The following is a 15,349-nucleotide window of genomic DNA, read 5'->3' as shown; positions in this document are numbered from 1 at the left end:
ACAACCACTTTGAGAAAAGATCTGGATATATCTTATAAATAGTATCTAAACACACTATTGTTTTGAAGGTTCTAGCAGGACAATCAGGCTAACAAAATAAAAGGCATTCAGATTGGGAAGAAAGTAGTAATGATATGATCCTGTATATAGAAAATCCTAAAGAATTCACAGAAAAATGTAAAAGCTAATAAATGAGTTCAATCAATATATAAAAATAAATATATTTCTATACACTAGCAATGAACAACCCAAAACTGAAAGTAAGGAAACAATTCCATTTGCCATAGCATCAAAAAGAATAAAATATTTCAGGAATAAATTTAATAAAAATATAAAACACTACACTAAAAACTATAAGACATTGGTGAAAGAAGTTAAAGAAAATCTAAATAAATGGAAAGACATCTTATGTTAACGGACTGGAAGACAAAATGGTTAACACAGTAATATTCCCAAATTGACCTACAGGTTTATTGCAATCACTATCAAAATCCCAGCTGGTCCCCCTCACTCCCCAAGTTAACAAGCTAGTCCTGAAATTCATATGAAGATTCAAGGGACCCAAACAGCAAAAACAATCTTGAAAGATAAGAAAGTTGGGGGACTCACACTTCAAAGCTACAGAAATCAAGACAGTGTGGTACTGGCATTGGACAGACATATATCAATGGAATAGAAATGAGAATCCAGAAATAAATGCTCACAATCATGGTCAGTTGATTTTAGAAAAACATGCCAAGACAATTCAATGGGGAAAGAATATTCTTTTTAACAAATGCTGCTGCACAACTAGATATCCACATAACAAAAGAATGAAGCCCTACCTCACACCACATACAAAAGTTAAATCAAAATGGATCATAGAGCTAAATATAAGAGCTACAACTATAAAACTCTTAGAAGAAAACAAAGAAGTAAATCTCTGTGACCTTAGATTAGGCAATAGATTCTTAGGTACGACACTAAATGATAAAGAAAAATTTCAGAATGATGTCTGCTGCCTGACACCTTTCAAATAAAGTTTAAAATATTCAAGACAAAGTAAATGTTAATGGATACATGGGACTTCCCTGGTGGTCCAGTGGTTAAGAATCTGCCTTCCAATGCAGGGGACACGGGTTCAATCCCTGGTTGGGGAACTAAGATCCCACATGCCGCAGGGCAACTAAGCCCACATGCCACAACTACAGAGCCCGCATGCCGCAACTACAGAGCCCACACGCCACAAATACAGAGCCCATGCACCACAACTAGAGAGCCTGCGCACCACGACTACTGAGCCCACACACTCTGAAGCCTGTGCACCACAACTAGAGAGAAGCCCGTGTACTGCAATGAAAGATCCCACATGCTGCAACAAAAGATCCCACGTGCTGCAACAAAAGATCCCATGTGCTGCAACCAAGACCCAATGCAGCCAAAAATAAATAAATATTTTTTAAAAATGGAAACATAAATATGTAGAAGAAATATACAAATACCTATCATAATCAATCTCCAAATAGTGGTTACTTTTAGGGCAGAGAGAGGAGGGCAAAGGGATAAATAGGGCTTAAAGTATCTGTAATCTCTTGTTTCTAAAAAGAACTCTGAGACAAATAGGATATCCTTGATAAAATAAATTTATGTTTGATAAAATAAAATTAGCATATTTCATAAAAGTGGATATGGGTATACATATGTACTTTTATGAGTATTTAAAATACTTTACAATTTAACAAATTATATTTTATAAAAATGAGACATCCTGGGCTTCCCTGGTGGCGCAGTGGTTTAGAGTCCGCCTGCCGATGCAGGGGACACGGGTTTGCGCCCCGATCCGGGAAGATCCCACATGCCATGGAGCGGCTGGGACCATGAGCCATGGCCGCTGAGCCCGCGCATGTGGAGCCTGTGCTCTGCAACGGGAGAGGCCACAACAGTGAGAGGCCCGCGTATCGCAAAAAAAAAAAAAAGAGACACCCTTGGGACCTCCCTGGTGGTCCAGTGGTTAAGACTTCGCCTTCTAATGCAGGGGTTGCAGGTTTAATCCCTGGTCGGGGAGCTAAGATCCTACATGCCTCGCAGCCAAAAAACCAAAACATAAAACAGAAGCGATATTGTAACAAATTCAATAAAGACTTTAAAAATGGTCCACATCAAAAAAAAAAATCTCAAAAGAAAAAAAGATTTAAGAATGAGATGCCCTTATCATGAGCATTCATTGCCAGTACAGCACAGGGTGAAAAATGAAGGTAAATTAAAGTAACTGATCTAAAACCACACTAATCCCAAGAAAAATTCTGGAAATTACTTTGGGAATAAATACTGATATCAGAACCTTTGTCACTGCCTTTATTCAAAATGGACTACAAAGTCCATGCCCCCAGAATGAATACTGGAATTTTCCACTTGTTTGTATTCTATATAAATAGTTGTGGCTTATGTTTATTTTAATAAATTCTCTCTTCCTCTCTCTCTCTGCTCCTAAATTTGTTTTCATCCAATTTTCCCAAGCTTAAATCTCTTGTTTTTTTCCTTTCCCTAGATTTGCATTTCCTTTTCCAAGCAACAGTAAATTATTTTCTTTTCCAACTGCTCTTAAATCAAACAGTACATTTCTTTGGTTGGTTTTTCACTTTCATCTACATGTTAATTGGTTTATTTACATCGTCTCTGCATCTTCACTTGTCCAAAGTACAGCACAAGCTTCCAGGTGCTAACAAGCTACAGTTTTACAAGGAGGAAGGTGGCTCATGTAGGTATACCAGGAAGATGCAGATGAGGACTTAACAAACACTTCTCATACCTATTTCCTCACAGGGCACACAGGAAGCTGGAGGGGTGGTGGGGAGGACATGGGTGCTGCTGCTGTTAGAGGGTGGTCAAGGCTGCAGGCGCTGGCCCCTTCTCTCCCTGGAACCAGGAGCCTTGGTCTTCAGAGCCCAGTAGGCTGCCTGCCTCTAGTCACACAGGGCAACAGTTACCATCACTGAGCACCTTCTACTGCCAGGCAGTGTCCCAAGCACCTGATGCTATTTCCTTGAACTCATAATTTCCTAAGAGAGAGCCATTACCATCTCCACTTTACATACAAGGCACTGGGTAGAGAAGTGAAGCAATACATGCAAGGTCACAGAGCTGGTAAAGGCAGAGCCAGGATTCCCACCCAGCCGTGGCTCGTGGCAAAGCCCTGCCCTTTACCACACACAGCTTCTTCCCTTTCCAGCTGCGGAAGCAGCAATGTATAACAGATGCATTTTTTGGTGAAGAGTTGTTCTCCCTCACAACCTACCATGCAATCGCTCTACCTATTATATTATTTATACTCAAAATGGGGCAATATTTGTCTTCAAGAAAGCAATCTGATTCCTCAAGTTTGACATTAATAAAAACAAGCCTTTGCACACAGGCATATACACACACACCACGTATGGATATGTGGGCATGCACATCAGGGCAAGGATGGCCATCTGCTGTATATGAAAGAGCCCCTGGCATAGTGCTTCTATAGCCACTTGCTCTGCAAACCAAGTCCCTACAGAGGAACGGGGGTGTACCTGGATAGGATCCTGCGTCAGTCTCATGGGCCCGATGCGTACCTCTGCCGAAGAGACCTGCTAAAACAAACAAACAAACAAACAAAAACAGCACATGAGATGTGTCAAGTCATAAACTACAGGAATTGACAAATTCTTCCTTACACTGGATATTATGTCATGCCCCTTTGCAGCTAAATAAAAGGATCCAATTTATTGACATGGAGACAGTTTATAAAATATCACATACAGTACAATTCTGGTTTTGTAAAAGAATGTATACATTTATGTGCATTGAAATGTCTGGGAGGATACATCCTCAAGGCTAAGTGGTAGGATTTCAGGTTATTTTTACCTTAAGTGCATGGATTTTTATAATAAGCACATATTATTCTTTACTCTCTCTTTATGGGAGAAAACAACTCAATAATTATTTACTGAGCACCTACTATTCTGGGCATGATGCCAGGCTGTTATTATTCTGAAATTTCCAAAGAGTAAAAATTCCTCTCATATGTGGAAGCTAAAGCATTTTGATGGCTTAAGAGTGTTCCTATATTTAGATCTTATTTTTTTATCTTAATGTTTTAGTATGAGGAATAAACAGCTTACTCTTATCCGTGTTGACCATGACTAAATTATTCATTTCAGTTGTACCTCCTCAAATAAACTGAGTAACCTCACACCCAGGACCACAGGAAGCTGACTCTGCCCCATGACTCCAGGAATGAGCTTAGGTGTTCACTGGCCAACACCATCTAACTGCCTTTGGCTGCGAGCAGAGAGAAAATATTTCTCTTTATTTTTAATTACTTTACTTGGATTTCTAAAAATAACTTTTCTCTAGACAATCCGATTGAAGGTCTTGGCCTCACCTCCATGGATCCAGGTTTGTTTTTCTCCAAGAGGCTGCAGTCATTTTGCCTCTACTTAGCAGCTTATCCTGCATTCAACACACTAGGTTGGCCCCCGTGAGTCAGACAGGAAAGCTTCAGCAAGCATCGGAGTTCACAGGACCAGAGACATTTCAGTGACCCAAGGGTCAGAGGAGGCTTTATCAGTTAAACAAGAAAGGCAGAACTTTCTTTACATTAGACTCGAAGACTACTAATTTCCCTTTCTCCTTTCTTGCCCTTTAACTGCAGGTGGGCATGGTGTGAAGCTTCTCCAAAACATAACCACGAGCTGCCAATGTCCTTTTCCTCTGTCAGGCGGATTCCTCCAGCCCGCTCTCTGCAGTGAGCTCTCAGGAGAGCAAAGCTGGGCTCTCCTGCCCTGCTTGGGGAAGCAGCCTCCCCACAGTGAGACCTTCCAGCAGGGCTGGAAGGACTCGTCGGGTCCCTGAGCCTATGGACCTGTGACAAGTCCCTTCAGTGTTGCACTGCGGTCCTCAGGCCTAAGTGACACACTCAAGTTGCTTTTCTCTAAGCAAAATAATGCCCTGTGAGGGGTCTGTACTGATACGTGCACAGCCCCAAGAATTCCCCTGGAAGGAGAACGTCACCAGGTCTCCTGCATCACTGGGACTCTGGCCACCACGCAGCTTCACCCTAAAAGCAGTTTTTATCGTCTGAAATAGACACCCTCCCTCAAAAGCAGTGCAACCGCCAGAATTCTGCTACAAAATTAACGACTAAGAAGTGAAACCAGTTTGGTACAGAAAGAGAAATGTGACTGAAAATCTGAGGTATCTTTGTGCTCTCTGGTCTCTCCTGGCAGAGTGCCTGCACCACCCACAGAAGCCCCTGCAACAGGGCCTCCTGCGCTTTCTCCAGCAAAACTGGCCCTGCACAGGGGCACCCAGGGGCAGAAGACAAATGAAACAAGAAATCAATAAAAGTTTAAAAGCAATCAAATAAAAAGTGGCTCGCTTTGGAAGGCTAAGGGACTGGGGCAAGGGCACAGACTGCCCCCAAAGTGATAATTCCCTCCTAAGCGACGCATTCCTGTGTACTTTGAAGGAACGAATGTGTGCACGACGCTGTTAAACAGGCCCTGTTCAACTCTGCCAGCAAAGCAGCTGATGACTGCGGGGGGCCCTCCTGTCTCCAGCCCTGTGCTAGGCACTCTCACACGAGCGACCTTGGCAGGAGAAAAGCAACAGCCACGGAGTGACGGCATGCAGTTTTAGAAGCAAGCCTCCATCTAGAAGATCCTTCTCCTGCTGACAGACAGGAAAGACCCTCCAACTTTCCCCTGCAGCACAAGAGGTCCCTGCCCGCATCCAGCATTTTAACCTCCTCCGGACCCACGCCAGCAGGAAGCTGCCACCTGAAGCAGAGCCCAGGAGAGGAACTGCAAGGTCGCTGAGCTCTCTCCAAGACCCCGGCCTCTGTCAGCCCCTCCCACCCCCCGAGCCCCACGCCCCTGTGCTGCCTCCCAGAGAGCACAGGTCAACTTCACCGCCAGCCCGGGCGCCTCGGTTTCCCAGCTCCTCTAGTCCTGACCTACACGTCACTTCTTGTCTCTTGGTGTGCCTTCTCCTTCTTGGTCTGCGCTCCAGTCATCAGACTTTGGCTTCTGTGTCCAACAGAGGTCAACTATCCCAGTAGAACTGGAACCTCTCCTCCTGGCCTATGAGGGATGGCCCAAGGCCTGACCAGCAGCAGGTATGGGTACAGACAGCAGCAGCAGCCTGCAGAGTTCTCCTTCTAACACAGGAGTCTTTTTTTTTTTTTTTCTGTACGCGGGCCTCTCACTGTTGTGGCCTCTCCCCTTGTGGAGCACAGGCTCAGCGGCCATGGCTCACAGGCCCAGCCACTCTGCGGCATGTGGGATCTTCCCGGACCGGGGCACGAACCCGTGTCCCCTGCATCGGCAGGCGGACTCTCAACCACTGCACCACCAGGGAAGCCCCACGGGAGTCTTATTGCCTGCATTTCACCCATTTCTAAGAGAACAAATTATGAACAGAAACAGGAGACCATTTACGGATGTCTGTGTAATCAAGCCAAGATTCTCTACTTCAAAGAGTGAACTTTGAGCAACTGCAGATACACAGATCCTCAATTAGTGTGTTAGCTCTGATTCCAGGGTGTGACCACATTTGCCAAGGACACAGAAGCAAGAAGGAGGTGGGGTCATAGGTATTACAATTCCAGCTCTGGAGAGGAGAGAAGGATAACATTGAGAGTGTGAAGAGAGACACGCTTCCTAGTCACTCCGACCCCACGGCTCTCCCCAGCAGCCAAATGAGGAAGCACTGCTGGCTGACAGTGCAGTTTTAACTGTCCAACATTAATAGTGTGTCGAATATTTATGTGTACACACATGTGTGTGCATGGTCACCTACACACACACACATACACATATATATGTAGCAGGGTCACCAATTCACATTCAGATGAGTTGGCTCTTCAGGAAAAAAGAAATGTCCTATTTTGTATCATTTACTGATTCTACGGTGTAGGCACTTTCACCTTGACTGATCTCAAGGTAGCAACCTAGGTCCCTGAACATGCAACTGGGAGTATACCTTTTCATTCTGAGAGGGTTTATGAGAGGCAAACTCATTCAGACTTGTTTGATAGGCAAATTTCTGTCACTTGCTTTTGTTTGAGAGTTCAGTGAGATATAGAATTCTGATTGACAGACATTTCCCCTCAGACTTTGAGGTGGAGAGAAAGGAGACCATCTTTCTGGTTTTGAAGGTGGTGAGATCAAGGAAGGCTTTATGAAGACAAGTGGGTCATGGATTGGAAGAAGAAGGGACTGGGCTGGGAGAGGAAATTCCAGGCATAGGAAACAACAGAAGCAAAGGCACAGAGGCAAGAATGCAAAGATGCTCGTAGGGGAGAAGACAGGAATCTAGAGAACGTGGATTACAGAGCATGAAAGGGAAGACTAGGTTGCGGTCAGTTCCTTAGAGGATTCTGGAAAGGAAATCCCTTTTGATTCTGTAGGCACCAACCACATTGCAGGTTTTTGAGCGGAGGATTAACAGGATCAGATTTATGACTCAGGGAGAAAAACCATTTGGTTTGCCTACTTTCTGGATAGTCAAGAACAGAAATTTTGCAAAAACAAAACAAAGACACTGCTATGAGTAGGAACTATAGCAGTGAAAGCAAGTGGGTAAAATACACCACAACGATCAAGAAAAAAAAAAATTACACCACCCCCCCACCAGCTTGGTTTCATATCAAAGGAGAGGGAACTCCAAGATGAAAACCAGCTGGTGCAGGGTAACCAGACGGAAGAGACTAAGTCTTGAGAGAAATCACAGCAGTTCAAGTGGCTGGTCCACCTGTAACTGCATCATACTCTCTGGTGGTAGCCACAGCTCTTGGTAGCTTCAGGAATTGTGTTAAATAACTTGGACTCTGGTTTTAGAGCTTCCCTCAAATATGAAGGTGGTGAGAATTCAGGCAAAGTGACTGAGCTGGAAGGCCTTCCTCCTGCATCTGCTCAGCAGAGCTGACTCAGGCCTGGAGGGCCACTCAAGTGCCCCCCACTCTCTGAAGGCTGTCCAGGTCCAGTTGGACCCAGAAAGGACTCACCACTCTCTCTGCTCAGTGCTCCTCCTGTGTGCTTCTTAGCATTTACTTTACTACCCATTTAAATATCTTTCCCCTGGGCAAGGTTGTGAGTGTCCTGAGGGACACAGATATTGTCTTTTTCACTATTTTGTCCGCAGCCTCTAGAAGGTGCTCAGTAAATGCTGGTGCTCAATAAAGAAATGGAATTGAATTAAACTGCTTAAGATCACACAGATTTTAAGTAACAGAGTCAGGACTGAGACTTCATTTTTCCTGACTCCCAGTGCACTGCTCTTTCATTATGCTCCACATTTTACAGCATTAATTCTGACTGCACCCCCCATATTTCTCTTATGGGTTTCTGGACTCTATTCCAATTTTGCAGATGGATTCAGCACCTGGCAACCTCTGCTCACACCCTAGTAGTCTGTGCTGCTGCTAACAGGGCTGCCACCAGGACTAAGAAGGAAAAGTTCTATATGTGTGTGTCTCTGTCTGTTGGGGTGGGTAGGCAGTTGCCATAACTTCTACCTTCCAAAAACAAGCTCAGAGACTGAATCCTCCCCACTTCAACAACTCCTTGGGAATCCATTCCTCCCCACCACCTGCAGTACTGAGTGTTCACACACAGGTGTATACACACGCACAGCTCAGGGCCAAACCAACTTCACTTCATGAAAGGGGTACCCCATTGTAAAGATCGTTCTTATTTTTAAATATCCTTAATCAACGCTGACTGCTGCCCTGTTGGCTCTGATTTTAAAACAGTATTTACATCTCTCAAGGGGTCCCCTGTCCACCCTCCATTCCCAGGCCAAACTACTTTCTTTATTCCTCTGAGCTCTGGGTAAGCAAAGGTGGTATTTGACTTGTCCCTTTTAAATGAGCCCATGCCTGCCCTCTGGCTTCTGGTCAGAAAGGCACCAGCAGTGCAGCCTCCACGTGCCCCACCATGAGGCTGCTGGGCATCGCTGCTCCAGACTGGGAACCACTGACTCTTCCTGCCTCACCTCCCAGGCCCACTGTCCACCGAACACCCAGAATGCTTCCTTCCTCCTCCTGTGTCTGATCAGCCACAGGCCCCAGTGGTCAGCTCTGACCTCACACCAGCCTCCAGCCTTCACCTCACTTTGATTCTCGCCATGTTCCACTGCCCCCTGGAACCTTTCAGAGCCCAACAGGTGGTCCCAATCCTCCCCTCTCCTCCCCTTCCTGCTTCCAATTATCTTACCTAGATGTTCTCAACCTGGGCTTCTTATTAGAATTACCTGAAGGACTTTTTAATTATATTAATGCTTGGGTCCTACTTCAAACCAAGAGAACTGGTATCTCTAAGGTGCAACCGGGGTTGAGAACCACTAGTCTGTTCTTTGAGCAGACATGTCTGTTGTCAACTTCAGACGCTACTACATATTCATTTATGCAACAGATATCAACGGAGCACTTACTTGGTGGAAGGCACCAAAACCCACCCAGACTCAACCATCATACCTGAACCCAGATACCCACAGGGTTTTTTCCAGATAAGCCACTCCAGAAACACAAGATGATCATTTAGGCAAGAGGAAGATACAGTCCTTCACATTTGATGAGTTTTTCCCCCCCAAACAGTATCCCTAAACTAGAATCAAAATAAAAATTTTATAGTCTTTTTTTGTTACATACACACACATTATATATATGGAAGATTACTCATAGTCATGAGATACTCACAGTGGGCGACAGAGCTACCAACTCCGTGTTTTATGCTCTGCTGGTTAGATTACTAATTTGGCAGCATGAGGTTTTATCACAAAAAATACAGACATATAAATGTCTACTCATCAAAATATACAACCATAAAAGAAAAGATCACTTTGACTTTAAATTTTAAAACTCCTATTCACCAAAAGCAAAAGCAAAAAACACCCTAATAAAAGGGAAAAAAGGTAGGTGCTAGCCCAAGAAATGACATCTACAGTATAGGAAACCAGCAAGTATTAGTAACCAGAACATAACAAAATCCTTAAAAACAATAAAAAGACAACCAGAAAGAAAGCTGGGCAAAAGATCTGAAAAAGAAATTCACAGAATAGGAAATACGCGTATGAAGAGACGCTCAATATTTAGTCATCAGGAATATAAAAATTTCAAATTACAATGAGATACCATGTCACAACCAGCTGTTTTTTGATCAACAAAACAGTAGAATTAGGAAGTCAAACACTACCTAGCATGGGCAAGAAGTAGACCCACAGGAACTCATACATTGTTGGGAGTGTAAATTGGTTCAGCCACTTTGAAAACATTCTGGGGATTTCTAGCAAAGATGAAGTTTACATACGACCTACAATCCACCTCCTATGTGAATGGACCCCTGGGGTATATGAAGAAGCACTTACAAGAAGATTTGGAGCAGATTTAGAACCAAGATTTGGAAACAGCCTTATCCACAATCCATTAACATCCATCACCAAAAAAAATTTATATCAAGAAATATCCATACAATGGAAATTATACAACAATGAAAATGAAACAACCCAAGCTACCCATTCCAAATGGAGGAATCTCACAAACATCAAGTAAAAAAAATAAGTCTCAGAAGAACACATACCTTAGAGTACCACTTAAGGTTTTAAAATATTTAAAATAATACTGAATATAGTTTAAGAGTATATTATAACGGTACAAAGAAATGCTTATAAATTCCCTATGGAGGCAAGTGGTCCTACTGGTGGAGAAGGAGATGTATTCAGGGGCTTCAAGTATTGTTCATCATTGATTTTTTTTTTTTAAGCAGTGAATACTGAGTACATAGGTGTTTACTGGATTATACGTTCCGGTTTGTTGATATCTTAAATATCACAAAATAAATTTACAATATATTTAGTTTTATGGGAAAAGCCTATTTCCTATCTTGGGGTTAACATTAATTGAGCAAGTAGTCACTATATAAATATTCTACATATACTTTTTTTTTTTCTCCCAGTAAGGTCTTTATTTGGTAAAATAAGATGCTGTATTTAAAATTCCTCAGAATACAGACTGAGTTTCCCTGAAACTTGTTGAAATGAAACCCTAGGAAATGGGGCTGGGACTCGGGGGACCTTGCTCAAGGTAACTAATTTCTCTGTGCCCCAGTAAGACAAGAGGGGATTGAGGACCCACGCCCCGATGTGCATCATCCCATGTAACAGGCACAGCAATCCCACAAACTTAAAGCTAAAGAAGTTAAAGCTCCAGAAAGGTTACTCAACTCACCTGAGGGCAGGAGTTGAGATTTAAGCCCAGACCTGTCTTTCTTGGAAGGAAGGCCATGTTCTTATTTACATATTAACTTATATCTTGATTTGTTCCAGAAAGGTCTTAAGATGGTACACAAAGAGACTTTAGTTGTAAAAAACTTATACATAAGATGTGGAAGATCAGGCTGAGCTTGGGGAAGGTGAAGCAAGTAAGGAGATCAGTACATACTACGTGTGTCACAGCTGACGCAGTCAGAGCCAGTGAAAGCAAGATGCGACCCAGAGGTGCCCCGAGGCACTGGACCAGACGCTGTGATGGGCTTTCCAGCACAGTGTCTTATGATGCCCCCTGCCCTCTCCCATTCTCCACTGTCGCTGTTGGGGACAAGGCTGTTCTTTCTTAATAAGTATTGTCATTATACTCAGTGACTCTTACTGGGCGAGGGGAGAAGAGGATGATATATCCCACCATGCCTGGAAAACATCACAGTGACAAAGGACAGATCCACCCTCTGGTTAGCACTGAAATGGTAATTAAAAATAAACTTAAAAATAAAGGGCTTCCCTGGTGGCGCAGTGGTTAAGAATCCACCTGCTAATGCTGGGGACACAAGTTCAAGCCCTGGTCTGGGAAGATCCCACATGCCGCGGAGCAACTAAGCCCATGAGCCACAACTACTGAGCCCGCATACCACAACTACTGAAGCCCGTGCGCCTAGAGCCTGTGCTCCGCAACAAGAGAAGCCACCACAATGAGAGGCCTGAGTACCACAATGAAGAGTAGCCCCTGCTCGTCACAACTAGAAGAAAGTCTGCATGCAGCCACGAAGACCCAAAGCAGCCAAAAAATAAATAAAATAAATTTATTTAAAAATAAATAAATAAAAGGCAAAAGACATCCAAGATGCCATCAGATCCACACACAGAAAATGTGGCCAGCACAGTCTAATGGAGAAACCATCCCACTCCCCATAAATATCAGATGAAAGAGAGAAATTCTTTAAACACTGGAGTCATTTCATCTACAGCCATCAGAAAAGAACTGTCTGAAACAGACTATGTGTTAAAATGGGGGCGGGGGGAAGGTCTAGAATACAATCCATGAAATGGTGAGTACACCTGAAGGAGGCTAGCACAAGAAAGCCTTAGAGAGAATTAGCTTTGGGCGGGGGAAACCCTAATTGCACTTCAACATTATGATTATGTCAAAAAGCTTTACATCATACATACCACGCAAGAATCATGGCATCAAGCTTTCATTAACCTAGCAACTCAGCTGCAGTGTCACTGGGCCAGGCATGTGTGTCAACATAACCATTCCCAGATTCCAAAGGTCAAACCCAGGGCGTGACCTGGAGAACAGAGAAATTTAAAGGCAACTGGAAAACGTGACATCCCTCAACTAACTTCCTTCCTTTTATTAGGAATATTACTGATAATAGAAACAGTCAGATGACTTCAAGCACTCAAAATTACATTGTGTAACAGAGGATGAGCAAAGAATGTCGATCTCTGATTATGCAGAAGGCAGTTACCCGGACTGTGGAAAAACCCAAGCATTTCTAATGCCCTTCCATCCTGCTATATGCCTTCTCCTTAACATTAAATGAAGATGGGACAAAGTGGGGAGGGATGATATTCAAATCCGTCAGTTCTGTTACTTGGTCAGCAGTTCTGGTAAATAGATTTGATGGCCAAGGAAACAGAAACCACCTGCTAAAAATGAGTTTTAGAGATAGCCTGTGGATTTCAATTATCTATGCTGCCTCTGTCCTCAGTTTTATCACTGAAAAGCTAGAACCGCCTTAGAGAACCAGTAGCCAAATATCTTCCCTGTTGGACTCCAGGAGAATCTCACACTAGGGCCCGGGCGACCCTGAAGCAACACTGGATTTTTAGCCACATCTGGCACCACACCAGAATTGAACCACACTCGCTTTCCTGACTCTGGCGTATTGGGGCCACTCACACTGGGTGAACTGCCACCGTCAGACCCTGAGTCCACGGACCGTGTGGATGTCAGGAGGGATGAATCCGCGTGGAATGTTGACTCCACTTAAAAGCTAATCCCATTTCAACGAATCCCATTTAAAAGTAACAAACTCATGAGAAGTAACCCGCAAAATGCAAATGCCCACTTTTTTGAAAAGGAATTTTACTTAGCTGGCAAAAACAGTGATTTCCAAACAGTTATTCATCATATGCACAGTTCCCATCCTAAAGACGTAAAACCTAAGTGAAGCACTATACAATTAGAACCTCAACATTTTTAGAAGCTTAGCATATGGACAGCCGCCCCCGAGACCAGCAGGGCATACCTTGAAGGTCCCCCCGCTCCCCACCCCCGAGCCCTGTGCCTCTTCCCTTTATCTAACGAAGGTAAACACGTTGGGGGCAGGTCTCCACTGTGCTTGGCCCTCTGGGTCCACCGTGGCTTCCATCAAAAGCCAAGGTGTCAACACCCCACAACCTTACTTCTTTTTAAAAAATAGTATTTTTTTAAGAGTTAGGGAGGAGGACAGGGGAGCACCATAAGGGTGGAAGTGGCCTGCTTATGGGTGTGTGGCTGAGCTGAGGAAGGGTGCCTAAGGCAGCATCCTCCTCCTTCTCCCAGAAACCCAGAGAGTCAGAAAGGGGTAGCCAGTGAATGTGTCCACTGGGGAGGAAAAAACCCAGAGAGCTCCCAAACACAGCAAAAGATTACTTAAGTCCACAAAGACCGTTTTCTATTCAATCAAAGTACATTTCTTTAAAAAGGTGGTTCCAACTCACAGCCTATCCTGGATTCCCGCACATGTCCCTCTTCTCTTGGCTGGAGAGCAGGCTGAATAACACACTCTTGTCTGACAGTGGAATGGAAGTGAAAGGCTCCCTTTTGTTCCTGCTCTAAAGCTCTGCCCACTTGCGTCTTCTGATGAACCTCTGCGTAATCAAGGCATTAATTACCTTCATCTGAGAACACAGCACTCTGCAAACAATTCAATAATGGTGGTAAGAAATAAGCCAGAGGTACCTGCAGGGTGCTGTGGGAACTCAGGCAAGATGCATTAAGCTCCCTCTGGGAACTCAGGCAAATTTCCAGGAGATCACAGGAAAGCTCAATGATGAAGGAGTGAGACTGAGGCAGGTGAAAACCATGGAAGGGACATTTCCAGCCTACGGAATACCACGAGGAAAGGCAAAGAACAGAGTTCCTGTGGACAGCCCCGCGCAGCCTGGGTCTGTGGATGGGGATGATGAGGCTGACCAGGGAGGAAGGGGCCGGCTCGCAGCCTTACCATGGTGAGAAGCTTAGGCTTACGGTAGCACTGCTGGATCAGTATTGAGCTGGATCATTCTGGCTCAAGTGTGGATAGAGTAAGTGTGGATAGACTAAGTGTGGATAGACTGGAAGACCAGAGACCAGAAAGGAACTGCTGCTGCAATGATCTGGGCCTGTGGTTCTCAAAGTGTGGTCCCTGAACCAGCAGCAGCAGCACTGGAACTTACCAGAAATGGAAACCCTCAGGCCCACCCCAGACCTGCTGAGTCAGAAACTCTGAGGGGTGGGAGCAGCAATGTGTGAACTGATCAGCCCTCCAGGTGACTGCGATGCTCGCTAAAATTTGAGAACAACTGGTAAAGACAAGAGGTGATGGGCGCCTGCGCTAGGAGCAGCGTGGGATGAATTCGAGGCTAACGCAGGGCATAAAATCAACTGAGACATGTGTGGGCAGCGGAGGATAAAGAGAGGAAGTTCAAGGATTTTGGTTTGAGTGACTGGTTGGAGCTGTCAAGAATACAAGAGGCCAAGCAGACTTATGAGGGCTGATGAGTTACATGCTGGATGTGCAGCGTTTGAGATGCCTCTGGGCCATGCAACTTGTCAGGATGTGGGATATATGAGTAGGAAGCTCAGAGGAGAGGTAGTGAAAACCATGCCACCACTCAGAGCAGGAAACTAAAGACAGAACTCTGGAGACACCAGTATCAGAGGGCTGAGGAGAGGCAGGAAAGTCCACAGAAGCCCCAGAAGAAGGAAAAAGAGAAGGAAAAGGAAAATAAGCTGGTTCTCCCAGAACCTCTGGTACTGCCACAGGGCACAGCTAAGTAGGTTTTGTTCTCCTACCTTAATGTTAGGGAATCTATT

The 15,349-nt window shown here is 44.4% G+C and overlaps 1 protein-coding gene across 7 annotated transcripts in view; it reads right to left on the bottom strand.

Moving 5' to 3' along the window:
• Window positions 1–15,349, bottom strand: part of PDE8B (phosphodiesterase 8B) — a gene marked incomplete at its 5' end in the record, with an annotated part of 379,999 nt that overhangs the window by 152,600 nt on the left and 212,050 nt on the right. For 5 of the 7 annotated variants that reach the window (XM_081233022.1, XM_081233025.1, XM_081233023.1 and 2 more), the window contains one exon: window positions 3,540–3,599. In XM_081233022.1, the coding sequence (XP_081089148.1) occupies window positions 3,540–3,599 (60 nt within the window). The remainder of the gene's footprint in view (window positions 1–3,539; window positions 3,600–15,349) is intronic. The other 2 variants (XM_081233024.1, XM_081233026.1) reach the window with 1 other exon arrangement.

This window comes from Mesoplodon bidens (assembly GCF_964165515.1).
Source record: "Mesoplodon bidens genome assembly, chromosome: 4".
Taxonomy (NCBI): domain Eukaryota; kingdom Metazoa; phylum Chordata; class Mammalia; order Artiodactyla; family Ziphiidae; genus Mesoplodon; species Mesoplodon bidens.
This window is presented reverse-complemented; position numbering and strand designations above follow the sequence as displayed.